Source organism: Dermacentor andersoni, chromosome 3 (assembly GCF_023375885.2).
Source record: "Dermacentor andersoni chromosome 3, qqDerAnde1_hic_scaffold, whole genome shotgun sequence".
Lineage (NCBI taxonomy): Eukaryota > Metazoa > Arthropoda > Arachnida > Ixodida > Ixodidae > Dermacentor > Dermacentor andersoni.
Genome location: NC_092816.1, coordinates 12099337 through 12121983, shown reverse-complemented (window position 1 = coordinate 12121983; position 22647 = coordinate 12099337). Strand labels below are relative to the sequence as shown.

The 22647-nt window shown below is 46.4% G+C and overlaps 1 protein-coding gene across 1 annotated transcript in view; it reads right to left on the bottom strand.

The window, feature by feature from the left end:
- Positions 1–22569, bottom strand: part of bor (ATPase family AAA domain containing bor) — a 45257-nt gene extending 22688 nt beyond the window's left edge. Inside the window, exons 1-7 of the mRNA XM_050169753.3 lie at positions 22254–22569; positions 21393–21571; positions 19029–19088; positions 18870–18939; positions 15322–15487; positions 14956–15025; positions 9568–9780 (exon numbers count right to left, since the gene is read on the bottom strand). Of these exons, the coding sequence (XP_050025710.1) occupies positions 9568–9780; positions 14956–15025; positions 15322–15487; positions 18870–18939; positions 19029–19088; positions 21393–21571; positions 22254–22476 (981 nt within the window). The 5' untranslated portion in view covers positions 22477–22569. The remainder of the gene's footprint in view (positions 1–9567; positions 9781–14955; positions 15026–15321; positions 15488–18869; positions 18940–19028; positions 19089–21392; positions 21572–22253) is intronic.
- Between the last annotated feature and the right edge of the window lie 78 nt (positions 22570–22647).

Below are 22647 nucleotides of genomic sequence, written 5' to 3'. Positions count from 1 at the left end.
CCAATTTTACTCTTTCTCTCTTCATATTGAGATGAATCCTAGACGTCACTAACCTATGACCACTGCATTTTATCCTACTTAATACTTCTACATGCTGCGCTATGCTGGGATCGGCAGAAAGTATGACAGTTATTTCATTTCTTGTTTCTCCATTAAGGCTTCTCCAGGTCCACTTTCTGTTGCTACGCTTCCTGAAGAAGGTATTCATTATTCAGGGCTTATTCCTTTCCATGAATTCTACCAGTATCTCTCCTATAGTGTTCTATAATCGATCCTGAAGTTGCCAACTGTTTTTTCACCAGACTGCTTTTCGCCAACTTTTGCGCTGAAGTCGCCCATGCCTAGAGTATACCAAGTTTGCACTTCCCTCAGGCACGTACCCAAGGGGGGGCCTGGGGGGGGGGGGGGGGACCCCCCCCCCCCTTGAAAGTAGTCCGAGGATGCGGAGCCTCGTTACCTGCGGAATCATGATGCCTCCCACCTTTACTTCCGGGTCTGGTGTATGCTGCGGTTGTCGGCCTCTTGTGCGCTTTCTTAGCACCAAGAGCTCTGACTTTTCTGGTGCGCACGTCAGTCCACATGCTTCCAGGTACCTCTCTGTTGTGTCAACCGCTTCTTGCAGAGTGTCTTGCTGTTTACCTGTCGACCCTCCCGTAGTCCAGATGGTGAGGTCTTCAGCATATATTGCGTGACCAATCCCTTCTATTTGCTTCAGTTGTTTGGGTAGCGAGCTCATTGCTAGATTGAATAGCATCGGCAAAATGACAGCCTTGTGGCGTTCCCTTTCACGGTATGTCGAATTTCTCAGAGCACAAGTTGCCTATCCCCACTGTGGCTGTCCATTCTTTCAGAAAAGCTTTGATGTTGCAGTATGGCTTCGTGTGACACGTTGTCAAAAGCTTCTTTCACGTCAAGTGCGAGGATGGCTCTTTTGCTGTGCGTGTCCAGTCTGTCGATGACTTTTTCTTTGATCTGCAGTAACACGTCTTGCATGGACAGGTGAGCTCTAAATCCAAACATGGTGTTTGGGACGTGTCCGTTGTCTTCGAGATGTTCGATCATGTGGTTGTGCACCATGTGCTCATAGAGTTTACCAGCACACGAGGTGAGGGATATAGGTCGAAGGTTCTGCACGCTAATGGGCTTGTTGGGCTTAGGTATCATGGTTACCTCTCGGCATGTTTCCATTCCGGTGGTACTTTACCGCGTTCCCAGCACTCGTTGATGTACTTTAAGAGTGCGTCTACAGAGGGTCCGTCAAGGTTCCGGAGTGTCTTGTTGTTTATTCTGTCATACCCCGGTGCCGTGTTGCGGGTGAGCTTGCTCAAGGCCCTCTCGATTTCTGCTTCTGTGAAGGACCGATCCAGTTCTATATTTGGTTTGCCTCAATACTCGTCAAAGTGCGAATCTACAGTTATGTTCCGCTCTGTACCGAAGAACTTCTCCTTCACTTCTTTGATGGCGTCTTCCTCTTTCCCCGGGTGGTTGTGTATAAGTCTCTGCACTTTCTGTTTTGCGGCGTTCTTGTTCTCCTTCTTTGATAGGAGTGTCTTGAGTACCGCCCAAGTGCGCTTGCTGCTTAAGGTCCCTTGAAGCTTGTTACATGTTTCGCACCAGTTCTGTTTTTCAAGTTGTTCAGAGTATTCTTGCGTTTCCTTAATCAGCTTAGAGATTCGAATTTTGAGTTTCCGGTTGCATTTGTTACGCTGCCAGCGTTTCGCGAGTCTCCTCCGCACCTCGCACAGGTGGAGTAAGTGGGGGTCGACCACAGGGGTGACTTGCGACAGCTGGATTGTCTTCGTATGCTTCTCGGCTCTTTCCACGACTCCTCTGATCCATATTTCTATGTCGTCTATCGTCACATTAATGGCGCTCTCGTCTTTGCGAAAGGCCTGCCAGTCCATGATCTTGGCTTTTCCAATCTTCATCGTCGCTTTGTGGTGGGGGATGATCGTTTGCACTATATAATGGTCGCTACCCAGATTCTCGTCAATGCAGCTCCACTCATACTGTTTCAGTCCGTGTACGAATGTGAGATCGGGGCTGGTGTTTCTAGATACACTGTTTCCGATGCACGTGGGTGTGTGCGGGTCGTTGAGTAGCGTGAGGAGGTGTTGTTGGGCTACGTTGTGCACATCTTCTCCTTTTTTCTTTGAGGCCGCATATCCCCAGGCCACATGGGGAGCATTAAAATCACCAACAACTATCAGTCCGTTATCCTTGCTCAGCGTCTTCACTTCTCGCATTAGCTTGTCTAGATCCTTTAGTTGGTCCTTTGGCGGGCTGTACACGTTTAACACAAAGAGGCTTTGCTGCTGTTTTTTCTCGGGTACGATTTCGATGAGGGTGTGTTCGATGCGGTGTTGGATGTCGTGTCGTTGAGCGTTGATGGCCTTCTTGGCCAGGATTGCTGTCCTCGTCTTACCGTCGGTGACGTGAGTGAGGTAATCACTGACCTTGAAGTCTTCAGCTTCAGTTTCTTGTAAGGCTATAATGTCCGGGTTAAACTGCGTTCGGATAGAATGACAGTTCCATTGCCAAATTTTGAGCCGTGGGTGTTGCTTGTAGTCATCTTTCTCTTTAGTTAGCCTCGCCATCTTGTTCGCCTAGGGTCTGCATGATCTTGGCTTCTCTCACAGGGTACTTAGGCTTCTTGCGAGTATTATCTCTTTCTTCTAGCATGTGGATGCGTTGACTGAAACTTTCTCCCGATTGAGTCATTTTGTTCTGTAGGGCCTGAATCTGGTTGTCCATTTCGCTCTTGAGAGATTGGAACCCAGTCTGTATCATCTGGGCTACCGTGTTTTGCATAACCTGTGTTACCGTGGACATTGCGGTTTCCATCATGGCGGTGACGCTGGCGTTGATGCGGTCTTCAAGTGTCTTGAGATCGTTCTGGGTTATCACCGCTTGGTTCGACAATGTTGCTGGCTTTGGTTGTGTTGCTGAGGATGGTGGTGGTGGGGATGAAGGTCGCAGTAGTGGTGTTTGCGATTGCTGGCCCTTTTCTCTCCGTAGTTGTTCTATTTCTCGCATGAGGTATTCGAGCTGTTTTTCAGTGCTAGCTTCCTTCTCTTGTGTCTTCTTCTTTTGCTGTTCTAGCTCTCGCTTCAATTCATCGTTCTGTCTTCGGAGAATCATTATCGTGTCCTCGTACCTCGAGTGTATCGTGGTTTGAACGCCATTATTTTCCCTCAACATATGATTGTGCCCTATGATGACGTTGGCCCAGCTTACCTTGCGCTGGGTGTTGTCGTGTTCCACGCCCGTTGCCGGTATCCAGGGGATGCTCTGTTCTCTCTCCCTCGATCTTGATCCCAACTTGGGTCTCGATCTTTTTGTCTGTTCGGTCTCATTCGCTGACTGTGGCGATGGTGACATGGTCATCATGTGCTCGTTGTCATTGGTAGTTACTACGCTGGCCTGGTACCACAATCTTCTTTGTATCGATCTTGACCGCTCCCCGACTCTTAACGGTGGCGGGGCCGGTTTCAGCTTCCTTCGACAGTCTCTACTCACCGTTTCATGGGGCATTCCGCAGAGCTTACATTTCGGCTCGCATTGGTAATTGTTTGGATCAGCGTTGTGTTCTCCGCAGTTGTCACATAGTTCATAGTTTGGATTAGGACAGACGTCTTGTCTGTGTCCTATCTTACTGCAAGATCTGCAGTACTGGACTGACTTTCTGTAGGGTCTGCAGCGGGTGAGCGTAAATCCAACTTTAACGTAGAATGGCACATGCGGGCCCTCGAAGGTGATCACTGCCGATGTCGATCTTTCCAGCATTCTAGCGTAGAGGATTTTGCAAGTGTTGGTCATTGCTAGTAGATCTACTAGCTGCTCGTCGGTGGTGCCTTCATCTATTCCGTGAACAACGCCACATACAGTGCCCGGAATTGGCTTCAGGTACGGCGTAACTTCGTATGTTGCGTGTCCTATTTCGATGCTTGTTATTTCCGCTAGTTTAAGTGCGCAGTCCTCTTCTTCGGTACTTGCCAGAATTAAGTTTTGTTGCCACTGTGTCTGTATGATCACTTTGGCGTAGAGCTCCTGGGGTGTGACTCCACATGCTTGGGCTAATCCTCTTGCTACCACTCCGCCTTTCCAGTTTGATACTTTCATACTTTCACACCGGCTTTAGGTCTGTACACAATCTTGTAATGGTTTTCTGGTAGCGGTGGAGTGGGTTTGACAAGGTGGAAAATAAAATAATGCAAGACAGCGTGCATCATAAAATCCTGCAATAACCGTTAAACCCTTAAGCAATATGACTGTCACCCGTTACCTCGTCTGATTTTTCCCTGATTGTACACCGTTTTTGTCCAAAATGGGCAACTGGAAACAAGAGTAGCAAGGAGCTGACAAATTACCATAAGCGATCTACTAAGGGAGAGAGCCAAGGCAACAGCCAAACAGGAAAGAAAAGCGAAAATTACCAAATTTTACCGTTGATTGTGAAAACATTAATGAATCAACATCTTTTATTTAAAGAGGAAGCAGTCATAACGCTGTCGGAAGTGGAGGACAATTCCGCGTGTTAATGATGCTTCTACAGTTATCATTCGAGCCGCCTTACGTAGCCGCTTCTCTGCTATGCTTATGTAGGTGTTTTTCTAACCTTCCGCGGTGGGCGCAGTACGTGTAGAATCGCAGCTTCCTGCGCCATATGCGGTTGTACGCGACTGGCGGCCATGCATCGTTACGTAACTTCCCAAATAACAATACAAGTCGGTTGTGGCACTTCTGTCAGAGCAGTATACGAGGGATCCAAAAGAACTGTGATTGTTCCACGAATATATATTTCTGTATAATTCTTCCAGAGCTAATTAAAAAAACGCTACTATAGTCGGATACAACTTAAGTCTGCAGTGAAGCCCCGGCCACGCCCTCATAACCGCCAGCCACTGTTCCTCCACGAGGTCACAAATAATTCGTACTTCAAACGTTTTCTCTTACCCAAATAAGGCGGTAACTACAACAATGAAATTATTAGCGCGTAATTTTATACCTTTCCCCTCGCCTATTATAGTGGAATGGCGAATGCCTAATTCTCCAATGAACTGCAATAACATGCTTGCTTCGCTACAGCTATTTGTTGCGAAGTTTCACTTCAGTTGGCAGTGAAGTTTCATGAGTAAAACGGGTTCAGCAGTGAAATAAACTGCACCGCAGGCTTTTGAAGAGTGAATTGCTCAGACTCCTTACATTTTGTCCATGTCTGCTGCACAACTCATTGCTTCCGCCGATGAAAAGACTCTTCAAGAACAGCAGACGTTTCGGAGGTATCAAGTACGACGCCATCTTGAAAAGGCCGCATGATGATGATTTTGTTTGCTGCTGTGATTGGCTGACGGAATAACACAACTCCACGTAGTCCGTGTGCCTTTGTTGTCAATTGCTGTTGTTTTAAGTTCTATTCTACTAAAGTTATCTTTATATTACACTGTCGGGGCTTCATTCTTCTTAGCAGTGTTTTTCCTGCGCGAGTTCACGTGGTTCTTTGTTGGCCAAGTAAAGGAAAGGTGTGTTGCACAGGTGTACCTGCAAAATACACCTTATTTCATTTCTCTTTTGTGGGTTTATGCGTTTTTATGGCGAATGGTGGGCGTTATTCCCATTTGTATTAGTAAAGGTACCCCCCTCATTTGCATAGAAAAGTTACCCCCCCCTCCGAAAAAAAATCCTGGGTACGTGCCTGACTTCCCTCACCACTAATTCAACATCTTCATAAAACTGTTCTATTTCTTCATCATCGTGAATGGAGGTTGTAGTGTAGGATTGTACTACCTTTATTCTATAACTACTATTCAGCTTTATTACAACTACTGCTACCCTCTCATTACTGCTGCAGAATTCGTCAATGTTGCCCGCTATGTCCTTATGGATTAGGAATCCCTATTGCAAAAACCAGCATCTTTCAGTGCCTTCCAGTGTGAAACCAACACATTTTTTGGCACTGGATTGCACTGGGGTGCTGGCGCTCGCTAGGAGTCACTGAGACACCGGTGAGAACACTGAATAAGAGCTGGGTCACACTGGACGAGATGGTGGTTTCACTGCTATGACGCTGGGGCGCAATGATCTGTGCTGGCTCTTGCTGCAGTTCGCTGGCTTGCACTTGAAACTGTGCTGATTGCATTTGCACCGCACTGGTTCCAGTAAGCAAGTAGTATAGGCACTGCTGAATGTTAAACGCTTTATGCAGTCTGATCGCTAGATACCAGACTCTTGTCCTAAATAATGCACTTGAAACTGTGCTGATTGCATTTGCACCGCACTGGTTCCAGTAAGCAAGTAGTATAGGCACTGCTGAATGTTAAACGCTTTATGCAGTCTGATCGCTAGATACCAGACTCTTGTCCTAAATAATGCTATATCGTGGAGTTTGTGGGATCGCACGCGCATCCTGATATCTCCGGAGCGGCCACGTGATAATCACGTGCTCGCTCGCGGAGGGTACCGGGGAGAGAGCACCTTCGCCGCTCCCGCTGCTCTTCGCGCCTGGTCGCAACGCCTGGGCCGTTCCCTCCTTTCCCTTTCTTGGAGCCGGGGAGACTCCCTTTCCGCCGCTTGGGGAGAACCGCTATTCTTCCGATGCATCGTTGTCTTTCGGCTGAGGAGCTTGTGACTGGCCGCATCTCAATTCAGCCGCTGAGACCGCCTCACGCCGTCCCCCTGCTGCGCTCGGCCTTTGTGAGCGACTGACCGCCCCAGGGCCCCGAGCGCGGATCCACTCTGGGTGAGCTGAACTCTTATCAGCCTCTTTTGTGGTTCCCACATTGCGCGGTTTATTTCGCCCCCGGCGTGCGGAACGCTTCGCCGCTGTGGTTTTGTTTCGTATTTGTGTATGCTGTTTTTTGTCAGTTGGTACTTGTACTCTAAGGTGAATAAACACCCTAGGTCGAGACTCATCCTGTCCCCCCTAGCCTGAACCCGCCGTGGTCGCAACTCCCTGCGAACCGTGGGTTAGGGGTCACAGCTCTGACTGTTAGGGCTGCTGCGAAAGTGCTAGCGAACGACTGCCGCTCCGCCGGCGCTGTGTGATCCAGAGAAGGGTCAGGTGCGCACGCGCGAACTTGAGTAACACCCCTATAAGTTATAGAAGTCTATTTCGTGACACAGCTTGGAACAAAGGTGTGTGAGCTGCCCTGTTTATGCGTGCATATTTGACGCCAAAGATCACTTCTGCTTTTTGCATTTTAACTTTTGACTGGACGGATAGTTACATTCTTGAACAAAACTACGCAAACGCAAAGGACACCTCATTTTTTTGTAGTCTGTATGCAACCAATGATTATGAGTTGTTGCCATTGTCATAGTGTTGTGGAGTTGACATGAAACCCGGAAGTCATTCATACATGCTCGAACGGACCCAGAGTTCGAAATCTACCGTTGATTGATATTATCGCACCGATAACAAAGCTGAGGCGATTCGTGCGCTTCCACTTTTTCTAGTGTACTAAAGCATAATAGATAAAAGGTTCTGAGGCTCAAACACACACATTTTAGTATTCGCCAGGTAAACTCTTAAGCAAAATTACACCCTTTGGGTCGTATCTTGCCACACCACAATAATCGCCATCTGTCTTGTCCGCATTTCCTTTCTTTAATGCTGCGAGCCCAGTACTTCCAAGTCATTAACGGCATGTGCGTTATCAGCATGACAGAGCAATCTTGAAAGAAAAGTAGCGAGCACCGCGTTTTCAAGAAAGGAAACACAAAGCAGCACAGATGACGATTATTGTTGTTTGGCAAGTTACAACCAAAAGGGTGTACATTTGTTTAAGAGTGTGCCCGCTTCAAGATTGGTCCCTTCCACCGAAGCTTAAGACTAGTATCCGCCGAGTCCGTCTACATGCTATCTGCGCTCGGGAATCAACAAGTCTAACAATGATAAATCACTCTATATTTCAGATTTTGCATCGGTGTTCTTATATAAACAATTTTTTCGTGTCTACATTGTCAGCAGAATAAGTGATGAGTGCCAATGTGACGCGCTATAAACATAGGTGTACGTGCTGTCGCCGAAGGCTGCCAGCACTAGCCTGTGCTTCTCTGACGAAGTTATGTGACTAGACTGACGTGTAGATTGAAACGCATCATTTAAATAAGAAAATGTTGCATATCCCTTGTGCGAAGAACAAGAAACAGCTATCAAAATCAGTAGTAACTGCTCGCACAGCATCCCGGGTCGGCAGTTCATTTAAGACTTTTTTCGCAGTTAAAACGCCATCACAAATGAAAATCAGTGTTGTGGCACTTTGACTTTTAGTTGAGTTTTAGATGAGTTTTAGTTGCGGGGCGATAGCATATCTACCATGTCTGTGCAAGACTGCACCTGGATCTTTACATGGCAAATTATGCATGCTTTGCCAAGTGCTGGTGTGGCGTAATGGTAAGGTACTGGGCTTGGGATCTGTACGTCAGACGATCGAATCCTAGTACAAATATTCTTATTTTTTACTTTTTAATTTTTTATTGCACTAAAACACTCTCTGATGCTTTCTGCATTAAAAAAATGTATACCGTGATTAGGAACCGCTTTTTTCACTCTCTAGAGCTGCTTTTCAACACTGTGCCCCACGCCTCCCAGTATGCCACACCTACCCAGCGCCCCAGCATCCAGCGTGCGACACTGGGCCCATAATCCGGCATGGCACTGGACAATGAATACTGGGTTTTGCTATAGGGATCCTACCCCGTATTGCTTCTTATCTGGGAGTGCTCAATAGCAGAGGACGTGGTTGTTCTTCAGCACTGTATAAACCTCACCAGTTCTTCTAACCTCACTAAGGCAAATAATATTTCACATAACGCCTGATAGTTACTCAGAGTCCTGCTAAGCTAGCTTCACTCGAGAGGGTTCATGTGTTGAACGCTGCCAGGTTCAGTTTCCAGTGGCAGCCTGTCCGGATCCAGAGATTCTTAGCACCCTCTGCTGCGCTGGAGGTCTGACCGCCAAGGTCAGGTGCTCCGCAGCTTCTGGGGACTGAGGGTCATAGGTTTATTGAAGGCGTCATGAGGCAGGTAGTGGCCGAATACTGCACTAGGCCAATTCCTGTTCTGGTGAGTGAGTGTCTTTTGTTGAAGCTTAGTGGGCCTTCTCAATTTGGTTGCACCTGGACTAGCATAGCCCCACTGGCTCTTGGCAGAAAATGCCGCTGTCAGGCGCCACTCCAAGCCTAGATATCTAGTGAACTGGAAATGGATTCGAACTTGCAATCTTCAGATTACGAGGATGAGGTTATAAAAAAAAAAAGGAAACCAAACAAAATAGAGAGAGAGAGAGAAGAAAAGAAAATCCTCAAGGATTTGAGCTTTTCACTATAGCAAACGAGCACCTGAGTACTACTGCATTAACTTTTTCCAGTACACATTTGAAGCAAGCAAAAAAAAGAAGAAGAAGAAAGAAAAAACAATGTAAAGCAAATAAGCCTTCTAGACCTACAATATAAGCTAGTTCAGCACCTGCTGCACAGGTGCAAAACCTGTACCTAGGGGTAACAAGGATTGTTGAAATTAAAGTCGGAGTAAGAAGTTAAGAGAGAAAAGGATGGGCGTGCTTACATCAAGCACAACACCCTTGAGGGCATCCGTAGGCTTGTTCGTGAGCTGGCGGACCGTACGAAAAGGGTGCTTGATGGCTTCCACGACTGTGAGCCTTGAGGTGTCACGCACCAGCGATGGCTTGCCTAGCCGCATTTCTACATATCGTGCTGCAATGCCTGTGCCCAGCTTGGCAGAGTACACACCAAGGGCCAGTAGGGTCACTCCAGCAGCCTGAACACAAAAGCAACAACAATAAGCTGAACGCTCTGAAATGCATAAAATTTGTATGGACCAGAATATGCATATTTCATAATACTGTGGCTTAAAGGAGCCATGACCTATAGTCATACAACTATTTGCTGTTTATCATTGAAACTGGGTGGGGCCAATGTGCTTACATAAGCAATAAAGGAACTTGGCTCTTGGAACATATTTTATCATTTTCAATTCGAAGTCATTGTCTCTACATCCCTCCCACCGACAGTGACCACCATTTTAGCATGCCTTGTAAGAGATCAATAAGTGCTGGGCCACCACTGCTTTGGCTGCTCAAAAAAATTCTAAAATCATATTGGCACCATGCTAGACTTTTCTTGCTTATGCTCTGGCACCCAACAGAGCAGCAGCAGGGGCATTGCTGAGGCATTGTGTCCACAATTCCTTCAATCGTGCAATAGAAACCGCACAAACCACAGAATGCCTACAGAACCATTTTGGGCTGACCAGCAAAATGCACATGCAAAACCACACATATACAATGCACACTTGACTATGCAGAACGTAGTTCATTTCGTCACTTGTTATCAGTGTTGCCAGATTGCTGTACGGTCCAAGAGTGTGGGGATACTCGACCCTCATGTGTTCCCTGATGTTGTTTTCCCTGCATAGCACTCGTGTCTCCTGTAATCCAGCTTCTCCCTGCAACTAATTGCTGGGCGGTCAGTGTGGGTGTAGCATATTACGAGAGATGACGCGAGTCTAGTGCTGGTAATTCCACCTAACGGCGGGGCTCGATGTCTAGTTGCGGTGAGTTGGACTTCCTAGATTTGTCTCATGCCCATCAGCATGTTCTGTGGGTAGTAATTCGGATAGCAGGCATTAGTGTATGAAAAGTGCAGTAAATGCCCTTGTGATTGTTTCCACTACTGTGCCGTCGTTCCTTTTTCCTAAGAGCATGTGCAAGGTCCCCACATCTGGCACCTGAACCCACGACCCTAAGATTATGAGTGTCATGCTCTAGCAACTGAGCAGCCGCCTGATCTTTTGCAAGCAGACTTAAACATTGTACCATGTGGGCAATGTGCATGCAGAATTCCTCTCCCTTGCTCTACTTTAGTGTTTATCGAGCGAGTGCACTGAGTGTACGCAGCGTGAGCGGAGTCACCCCTGGTTTGCTGTCACTTGTACATTATCTGCACTGCTGCCCCGGCCCACGATCGAGTCACCACAGGCAACAGAGATGCATGTGGCCAGTTTGGTGCAGTGACTTTGGCAGCTGCCTGTGTCCGGCTCGCAATCCTTGGAGGCTTGGAAAAGAGCTGGCAGTCACCAACAGCTACTGCGGCTCTCGCCAGCAGAGTGTGCCAGTGTGAGCGACGCTTGCTCATGACAACTAGTACGTCGCCATTTCTGGGATCCTGGCCTGGAGTCGTGCCATCGAGTCTGCAGAGCTGCTACTGTGATCAATGGGCGCCAGCAGTGTACCTCAGAGACATTGTTGGCACGCAAGTTATGGACAGTGCGTGGCATTTCCTCATTGCGGCTGCTGCTGCACGTGCTACTTCTTGTTTGCGAAGCAAGTGTTGATGTTAGACTGAGTGACATGTTTTGGCAGAGTATGTAGTGATTTAAGGTTGGGGGGATGTGGGGATGCTCAACTCTTACGCGTCCTCTGATGTTGTTTTCCCTGCATGATCTTGCGTCTCCTGTAATCCGGCTTCTCCCCGTAGCTAAGCGCCAGTGGCGGTTGGTGTGGCAGCAGCATATTACAAGAGATTGAGTCAGTGTTACACTGGTAATGCCACCTAACGGCAGGGTTAGTCGGCTGCAACACGGAGTAGGCTCTTCCTCTTTGGCTGGGTGTCGGCAAGCGGCGTGGAAGTTCCGCGCGTGCACCCATCCATGTTTCTGCGAGACCATCTTGTGAGGCCTAGGAGCAGGACACCAGAATGGACGAACACGATCATTCAAACGCGCCACCGTTCGCATGACACGTGAATGTCCAGGCGTTGGTGACCAGCATGGGGCGAACATATTCGCTCCATATCCAGTCGCAGTGAGTCGGACTTTGTAGATTTGTCACGCGCCCATCAGCATGTTCTGTGGATAGCAATTCGTAGCAGTGTTAAGAACGGCCCGCTGAGGTGCAAGTTCTGCCAGCCAGTTGCGACAGCGGCGTCAACTTTTCCTGGAACGCCACCGCAACCCTCTAGCCACACGGCGTCACTAAGTCTACTGTGTCCGCAGGAGAATGCGCCACGTTCGCCACTCTGCATCGCGGGATTGCCGAGATGAGTTCAACGAACCAGGCTTTGTGACTAAACACGCCACCGCCGACTTGGTCTGCCGTGAGCAAGGGAGGTCCCGAGGGAACGTCTTCGGAGGCCCCTTCCCACGCGCCTTTCAAGACGCAAGACAATGGAGAACCGGCGGCCGCGCTGCGGGGGTCAGCTCGGGGAATAAGATGCGCCTTTCCTGACGTAAGCCCCGAGTTCTGCGAAGACCATCTGACGTCGGTGGGGACCGTGAACCCGTGCGGAAGTGTGTGTGTGTAAGCCCTCCCTCAGAGAGGCGACTCGTTTAGTGGTCGAACGTTTCCCTCACCTAGGGATCGAGGGAGGACAGAGTGTTTATAAACCGCTGTTGTGCGGCTGCTCAGTGTACTTTCTCTCGCAGTCATGCTAGACTGAAGAACTGCAATGTCCTTATATAGATACTGTAAATAAACCCATATTCCTCGTTCTCGATGAGAAGCAGTCCTTCCCTTCAACAACGTCCTCAGCGTGGATAAGTTGGATGACGGCATGGGCCAGCTACCATCTAATTCATGCCAGACTCCAATCTTGACAACTGGTTACGAGCAGAGGGATTGACCTCCCAATCCTCACAGCAGGCATTAGTGTTTGAAAGGTACAATAAATGTCCTTGTGATTGTTTGCATTACTGTGTTGTCATTCCTTTGTCCCAAGAGCACATGTGAGATCCCCACAGCAGCAATATTAAAATATTTTTTTTTACCCCACTGAACGCCTTCAAAATTTGCAAGCTCTCTGTGGAACACTGACCGTCTGACATGCAATGCATAATTCAAGCTCGAACAGTTGGTCATATGGCTCCTTTAACCCTTTAAGGGCTGACAAATAATCGAAAAATATGTTCATAAAATAATTTTTTTCTTTTAAATTGCACATCCGGATAGCAATTTTTTTTGCAGAATCGAAATATGTATAACATGGGAGCAGTAAATTCACAACTTTTGCCCGAAAACACACAATCTTAAAACCAGGAGGCACTGGCGGAAGGTTCCGTCCATTTAACTTCATTCACTGCCGTACCATATCAACATTATCGTCAGAGTCAGTGGATGTGTCTATAACATAGAAAACACTGGAATCACTGTCAATGCTTTCGTGTAGAAGCAAATTATCTTTTCAGCTTTATGACCCAATCAAATGAAACCCACACTTTTACGAAGGGTGCAGCAACACCCGACTGGCAGCCATCCTTTTTAACATCTCTGCCAGATGAACTTAGAGTCTGTAGGCCTCCTGGTGGCTACAGAGGGAACTCACCAAAATGCCAAAATGAATTGGAGCACCCAAGCTCCTTACTGTCACTTATAAGAGCACCCAAGCATGTGGATGAGACAGACTCATAAATGGCACTAATTGCAAAAAACATTGTAACCATGTATGTCTTGTCTAACGTTAATAAAGAGAGCAAATGACATGATTTGTGTTCCGAGATAAAGGATCATTCCTCCCACACAGTGAGCAGCCAGTAACAAATCAATAGCATACTCCAGGCTCGAGCCACAATATACAAAAGTATTGGCATTTGCCTTTCTTTCATAACATTTAGCACAGGCCCAAAGAGCATGCATTAGACTTCTGTTTAGACAAGGTGTACAAAAGGCCCGATGCAAGCAGTATAATCACCTTGAATCCTTCAAGCATTGAATAATTGGTTTATTGGTTTTCTGGGTTTTTTTTTAAATGCACCCAAAGCGGTGCATGAGCCCTTCTGCATCTCCGCCCACTTACAGTAGAATGTGGTTGTGGCAGCCAGGATTCAAACCTGCCACCTCATGCTCGGCAGCACATCACAGCCATGCAGCAACCAAGGAGATTGCCAAGCTTTGAGGGATACTGAATTTCCCAGAAGCTGCCTCTTTCAGCAAGGCAGTCACCAATGATAAAGTACACTGGTAGCAACCTACTGTATTACAAGCTGTGAGCTTATACACTACTTTCTTTACGATGCAATCCCTTAAGCTGTATCTTCTGATAAGTCGTGGGAGCCTTTGTTTACCTTCGTGTAGATACAGCGCATCTTTGATAACATTTTCAAGACCAGGGGTGCAACAGCTGAAATAGGATTTTGAGCAATTTTTGGAGCAGAAAAACCATTTGAAGCAGTTACATGAAAAGAAAACTGCACTTTGAAGCATCAAATTCCGTATTTGGAGCAGTTTAATGCAGAAGAAATTATGCAGAAACCATAAACAATAATTGTCAATGTAATGTAAGCGAATACCCCAAATGAACGAGCAAGCAACAGCCTCCACCCCTCTTTGGAACTCAGTTGCCCAAGAGCATGCACCTATTCTTTTGCCAGGTTTCCCTCCCCCAAGTTTGAGCACCACTGTACTACCAACCTACCACGAAAATGGCTGGACAAGCCAAAGAAAGTTATTTGCTTTAAAAGCTGCATTGTAACCAGAAAGCAGTGTTGCAAATGCAACTCTGTGGGCGCCCCATAACAAGCACGCACACGCTACTAGTAAATTCTACCCGCACCTTACCATTGCTGCATCTCCACGACTGGATTGGATTGGCAACGTCTCTCACACAAACGATGATGGATGGCAAAACTGCCGTTTGTCAATGCTGTTTTTATTTGCCGCTAAATCTAGTGTGATTGAGTACTACTACAGCCAGTAAGGAAATTTGGCGCAGCATGGCACAATTTCAACAAATTTCATGCTTCTCGCAATTGTATCAAAATGATGCAGCTGTTGCACCCTTGTAAGACAAAGAGGTTTCCAAGATCCCTCCGAATTTACTTAATGAGGGAGCCTAGTGTGCGAATTTGTCAGATCCACAATATATAAGGTAAATAACCAACTAAAAATGCGTATCACATTTGTTTTTCTCAACCAAACCCTAAACCTCATAACAATCTTACCGTGGCTGACACCTTGTCCCAGTCGGAGATGAACGCTTTAAATCCTTCACCGAACACAGCACCTGCTGTCCTGCAAAGACCATGACAGAAAATTATATGCAACTTCATACTACCATATTGGATAGAAATGGCCATCAGGAGAGAGCATAACTACAATGTACACAAAAGAATGAAGAATTAGGTGACTTGGTGTTGATTCATAGCAACAGGCATCGTACAATGCTACACGCACATATTTCCATATGTGTTCCAACTGCACAGTGGTAAAGGTGTGTTCATTTAATATGCATACAACCACAGCCACGCTACTGCAACCCATATAGCACGAATCGCCACAAGCGAGTGACAAAAGACATCCATGCTCACTTGATTGACTCGAGGACCGTGGCCCTGTTTTCGGCAGCCTTCACCTTGATCTGCTCGATGTAGAGGTCTTGGTTCTCGCGGTCGATCTTGGCCTTGGCCCGCAGCTCAGCTTCCAGCTTCTTCATGTCATTCTTGTGCCGCAATTCCATTTCATGCTCTATCGTGGCTGCACACATTATTGCTTTGTTAATGCATACAATGTGTTCTTCACAATGAACAGGGCACTGACACAAGCACATTAGGTGCCCCCTCTCCATTTCTGCTTTGATAAGTGCTTGTTAACAGTAGCCATACTTCTGATCTTGCACAGGGCAATAACACCAAATGCAACATTTTCATTTACTTGCAGCAACCAGTTTCAGTTGATTCTAACACAGTTCTCGAGGACGTAACATGTGCACTCCAGTCATGCAGCCACCAGGGCAGGCACCCATGCATCTGACAGCACAGTTGTCCGGGCGATTATGATCGATACGCATAATATTTTGTCAATTATTTGTGAAAGATGTCGCAATGTTTTGGAGGTTCATGTATATTCCCACTAATAAACAGCATTCTAAAGCTAACTTGCAACAAGCTCTTTAAAATATTTATTAAAACAATTATGCTTTAGCCATAGCATCTGATTTTGAAACATGGCACAGGGCATCAATGGCTTTATGGAAACAATAATAAAGACACTCTCAGTTTAATATTTTATGTCAGTGGTCCTTTAAAACTACAAATATCTGGTTTCAGGTGCTAGTATAAATTCTTTCAATAGGTACTGGCCCAAAAGCCAGCATTAAGCTGCTCATTGAAAAAAGGAGCCTGCGAAACAATGGCCAGCACTGCGGTGTTATTGGCCCAAGTTAGCACTTTAATAGAATTTCCAACATGAAGCTAACTTCCCAATAATAATCTTGTCACATGTGCCAAAATAATGTGGCTTATTGCCAACACAGTGGCATGCAAACACTGCAAAAAACAGAATGTAGAAGATTAGTGTTAAATGCAAGAATATGGCAACACTTTTATCGTTTACTTATGTTACTTGATGTTCTTGACCACTAGCTGCCACAAATTGGTATGTGGCCATCTTCAGATTGGCAACATATGTGGTGATCCGAGGCTCAGTGCTGGACGAAGCAGGCTTCACACTCCCTCTCAGAACACGGCAGCGAGCAGAGAAAGCAGTGAGCATTCTCGGGATGCCTATTAACCACACGGGCACAGTGGATGCATGGCTCACTGACCTTCGTCGGACGTGGCAAAAGGTTATGCACCTCATAAAACAAAAAATTTAATTAAATTATGGGACAACAATCTGATTATGAGGAATTTGGGGATTCTGGAAATTTGGACTAATTGAGGTTCTTTAACATGTACCTAAATCTAAGTAAGCGGGTGTTTTCGCATTTCGCTCCCATCAAAATGCAGTCGCCATGGATGGGATTCAACCTTGTGACCTCATGATTAGCAGCCCTACACCATAGCCACTAAGCAACCACGGCGGGTGCACCTCATAAAACGAATCTGCTTTTGCATGGGTGGTGCTGGTACTGCCGTATGCCAAAAACCGCTGCTTTGCTGACATTATGAGTGCTATATGGAGCATGCTGTTATGATATGCTTGCTCAGCACTGGACACAACTAGAGGTACTTCACAAAGCAGCTCTCCACGTCATCGTAGGGCTCCCAAAACACACACGTATCGAGGAGCTGCATCAGTACATGAAGTCACCCACTTTCTGCACAACCACAGAAGCACCGAAGGCAGGCCCGGGAGAATGCCTGAAGCACACCAGATAGGGCAGGAGGCTACTGGCCTACATGGGAAAGGACACATCAACTTTACTAAAACAGCCATCGGAAATTTCACCGTTGCGGTTGTCAACAATGACATTGCAGTTGTTGACACCATGCCAATGCCTAAAAACATGGGCGCCCAACATATGCACCATCGGGCAGCATTCGCTGTGTGTCACGCGCGAAGATTGGCAGACACACCACCAAGCCAAGAACAACACGATCTCAAACAGCATGCAGGTAAAACACATTGATATATACACTGAATCCCAGTGTGCGCTGCATACCTCCAAGTCTCATCACACAGCCTCATCAGAAGCACGTCTTGTCAAGCAGGCGTTCAGGCATGCGAAGGCCTAAGGGGTCACTGCAACACTGCGTTGGATCCCTGGTCACCAGGGCATTGAGGAAAACGAGAGAGCCTACAAGGCAGCGTGTGCCCTTCTTTCCAAGCGTGTTGTCTCCTAGGGTTCTTCAGCAACCCTCACCACCACCAGCATAACAAAAGGACCATCGTACAACCCAAACAGAGAGCAATCAACCGACGCAAGAGGGAACTCTGCAAGTGTTCCCCCAAACCCACTCCTGTGGGTCTTTCCAGGTAGGGGCAGGTGCTGCTGTATAGGCTCTGTTCCAGCTTTGGTCTCACACCGGACGTTCTGGAGTGGTGGTGGTGATACCAACCACACTGGGAGAGACGCCCTCCTTTCCTGTATCCCAGCTTCCTTCTGTCGCAGGAACCCGGCCCCTCAACAGCCTCCATGGTCTAAAAAGCATTCCAGGAGTCGCACAGGTGCCCCAACTGTGCCATGGTCACGCAACCATCCGCAGCCCATCTGTTTTCGGAGCGCCAGTGCCATGGTCAGCCTCGGGACCACCACCACCTGAGGGCAGTGCGACTGTCGTCCTACAAGGAGTGGATTAGGCCAGCGACTGGATCAGTGGATTCCAATAGGGTCATTCTCGACTCGCTTTTGGGTTTCACCATGGACGCACAGCTCCTAGGATGGCTCTGAAAACACCCCTTCCCTCCCCTTCCCTCCCATTTCACATGATAGGCCTTCAAGCCATCCCTTCATAAAAACATTTTTATCAACCCCATTCAATATTAAACAGACACTAAACTAGTTTAGACGGTTGCAGTATTCTTTGAAAACACTATCTGAGATGATGTCGCAATATTAGGTTGATCTTTAAGAAAGAAAATAAAGGTCAAAGTTCCATTTCTCAAGTTTCATGCCGAAACCTCAGTGTTACGTCACAGTTTTCAAAGTATTTCTTCATATTTACGTCACATCGGCTCAGTAAAGGTTCTTGAAGCTTGCCATGTTTAATCTTTGGCTCCTTTAGAATGCAATGCAGTCCATTTTTACCAATAAGCGTTTAACCAGACCCTAGCAGACACCATCAAAATCCATGGCATCACAAGGAGCTGGTGCGGGAACGTCAAGGTGGCATCGCCAGCTGTATTTCCTTTTTTGCATCTTTTATGGCTTACCAAGGCTCTTCTCGTGGTAACAGTGGCCTTCTCGGCATTGTGGAAGCGTAATTTACTAATGTAGGTGAAATCATTTCTATGTTTAGCGTCCCTTTAAAAAATATCCATATATGAGGGAGAAAAAAATGCCATATGCTTGCAGAATTACCTATAACCTCACTAACTTTGCAGTCATGTGATGATGAACTTCAATCCAGCATATCATCTTAGATTATTTCTATTACAGCAGTGCAAAACATGCACTGCTAACGAATGAGCTTACCTCTTCTTAGGGCTTCTTGCTTTGCCACTGACTCCTCTTGCCGCTTTAGGTTTTCCTCATTCGCTCGTTGCTAAGAATGATTAGAGAGAGGTTGTGTATGCTACGCTTCAGGAACAAGAGTGCAGGCAAGTCGCAATGTAATTCATTTTAAGATCATACCTGCTGCAGCAGCTGGTCGTCATAGCGCCTCCTTGCGAGCTGGTCTTGATATACGGCCCGCTGTATATAAAAGCATGACAACCTGTTAAAATGAAATATTTTTCTTCCGCAACACCAAAGCACTATGCATGCCAGAAAAATTGAAATATTACAGAAAAGATGTCATGTAAATGAGAATGCAAGCACTACTTGCAAGGACACAAAATTGGGCTTTCAAAACTTCAGTGCCGAGTAAACTAGCCTGCTTTAGTGCTTCAGCATTGTCAGTGCCCCTAATGTAGCATGGTAATTGACGCTTCTATTTCCAGGAACTATGACCAAAAATGTGACGAATAAAAAGAAAATTCAGTTATCTTGTGTGACCTAACCTGTAAAGCAGCCCTGAAGCGTCTTAGGCTACAAACATGTTACAGCAATTAAATGTACAGTACCAGCCCCAAATGAGTATCGAAGGTCTCTGAAATGCCTCCAGTAAAGCAGACAAATGTGTAAAGTGATAGCATTCGCCACATCCACAAGCAAGCTTTCAGAATGACATACAGTAGAACAACAAGAATTCAAACGAATCTCAAAACTATTAGTAGACTAGTGCTGTGTCCTCCCTTTAGCAGGGTTTGTGCGGGATCACTACAAATCTTATGGCACCACAAGATAAATGTAGATATATGCTAAAGTCATTATCTTTTCTTCTTTTTTCACATGCTGTACAATTTTTCAAATAAAAGCTTGATGGATGCCACCATGTCCAAGACTAAACTGTGGCAGGCACATGATGGTTGTTGTACTAAATGAAATTGCAGAGAACAGGTGTATAAGTCTCCCGCATGTGGCTGCCACAGTCCAAAATGCAGATATTCTATGTACTGTAAAAATTCTATATTTTCAGATCATTGTTTCAACAATCAACATTTTTCAGTTTGATAGGAGTTTTGCAATGGCCAACTTCAAATCATGTTAAATATAAGTAAAGGACATATATGGCACATCAGGTTTAACAAGAGCTTTGAAAAGAGCACAAATGCTACATTCACGAGTAGTTTATTTCAGGAAAGAAGGTAGCACATACAAAAGTCCAAGCACCAACTTACTGGCTGTCTATCATCAATTCCACATGCAATATTACGATTTATCATTAAATAAATTCATATCTGCAGAAAACGGCAAGATTCATGCGTCGGGCTCACTGTCTTCTGCTGGTCATTGTATAAATGACCACGTAAAGAAATGCCAATCATCTCTTAGATGTAACAGCGATGCTCTTTTACATGCTTACTGTAATGCATGCATTTGTGAACCGTGACTACGTAAGATGAAGATATTGGGTAGAAGCAAAAACATGAGTGTGCATGAGCTAATTGAAGTACACCACATTAAGAAATGCCGCATTGCTTGTATCAGTGACATGCCAATCACACTGTTTTCCGCCAAGATGAATTTCTATAGTGATAAATCAATGTTGCACATGAAATTGATAACAGATTGCCATTAGGTTGGCACGACTCTTTGTTTGCGTACTTGTATTGCTGTCTTCCTTACTGAAATAAACACCTTGTGAGTGTAGGATTCCGCCTGTCACTTTTCTTGCATTCATCCCATTATTGGATATTGCTTTAAGTATGAACCAACTAGCTGAAGAACAAGTTCTGCTAATCCACCTACACCTTTTGCCTACACGACAGTTATGTTCGATTCATGCATGGTTCTCAGCAACTGTGGCAAAAAAGTTCAGGTGGTACCTGTGCGGGACATATTTGGTGCCATGGGCGCTAAAACAGCACATTGCATGTGCTTGCAAATTGAGCACTGAGATGCAGGCTGTGTCACCTGCTTGGCCAAATCACTCAGTGGCCTGGCCCGTGCAGCAGCCTTTTTGGTTGAGCACAAGCTGCTTGTGCTTTAAGTGTATTTCTAGAACACTTCCACAGTGCTGCACCATGAACGACGGTTATTCGGTTTGACAGCACGGATAAATCTAACAAATTTAATGTGAGCGTGGAAACACATCAGTATAGTTGAGCCTACAACAAATTTCAAATTGTTGGAGATCATTCTGACTGTGTTTAAACATGTCGAAGAGGCTAGGGGGCATTTCAACTTAAGTGGCTGCTGTGTCAGCATACATCATCCTGGCGAGTGTTCTCTGCATGATGTCATGCGCCTCAGCTGCACCACCTCACTGAGGGACGCCACATAGCACCACCCGTCACATAGCACCACCTTGTCAACACCACACTGAAAGTGAAGGTCGAAAGTGCAGCAGCAAACTTATGCATTGGAGAACCGAGGGGTGTTTTATGCACAATGAACTGGTTCACATGGTGCAGTAAAATAAACGTCAATTGAACAGACAACTTTGTTACTAACCTGCTGATGCTGTTTCGTTTCCTCTGCCAATGTCTTTCTCCGCTCTTCCTGCTGCACTCTGTGGGCGTCCAGCTTGGAATGCTCAATGTGAGCTTCAAACTCCTTAATCTTAGTTTGATGCTCAAGTTGAAGCGTTTTCTCCTGCATCTTTGACAGCTCCAGTGCCTCCTTTGCATGGCCTTGTGAAGTCGAAACAGGAATGGCAAGTGAGAATTGAGAACTTTGTATGAATAAAACAACAGGTGTGTGAGGTGGTTTCTCCGTTTCAGTAAACACTGGCAAATGTTACAAATACAATTTCACCAAACTGCAAGGATCCAATGACGGTGCTAAACAGACCAATGAAGGGTGAAGCCAGTAACAATTTCACCGAACTGCAAGGATCCAATGACAGCGTTAAGCAAGCCAATGAAGGGTGAAGCCAGTAACCTTGGGCTTCATTTCGTAGCAGCCTGCTATGGGCTAGTTGATGCAAACTTTCTTCATTGGGATCAGATGTCTCTTCGAGATTTAGATTAAACCTGGTCATCCCGGGCATCACGCGGAACCACGAAGATTATACGTCTATTTCTGGAACGTAAATCATTTTATTGCTTCGTGGTACTTATAGGCGGATGCCAACTTTCTCTTTCGGTATTCGATCCCTATGAACTATTAAGTGATATTCCGGGCTTAACGAGCACACTATTGCCAGATCGATGATTCGCCGGTCTCGCAGCCAGACGATTCCAGACACTTTTCGGATGAACTCGTATGATGCAAGACTGGAGAGAGCATATACCGCTTACGAGCGATAAGTTAGAGCCGAGAAGACAGCATACTCTAGTTTTATTTTGTTCGGGCGTACAGCCGAGTACTCACGCGATGCTTCTAGGTCGCGCGCCGCTTTGGCCGCTCTTTCAAGAGCGCTCGAGTCAAAGTGGTAACCCTCCATCCTCGAAGATTTCTTTCCATCGTCACCGCCGCCTTCGCCACCACCACCTGCGGCTGCGCCGCCGCTCGGAACAGTTACGCCGAGGCTCGAAAGGTCCGGCATTTCCCCGCCGCCAGGTTGGTCCCTCTTGATCCCAAATAACCACGACATTTCTGATCGACCGCAAAGATGTGGCCGCGAGCTCAAGCCGCTCCTCCAAGTTCGCCGCGAGAAACACGTGTGCGGTGCGAGCGCCTCCAATGAGCAGCTAGGGCAGTGACTACGGGCAATGCTACGGGCGACCGGCGTCGACTTGTAGTTATCATGTGATCTACGATCGTG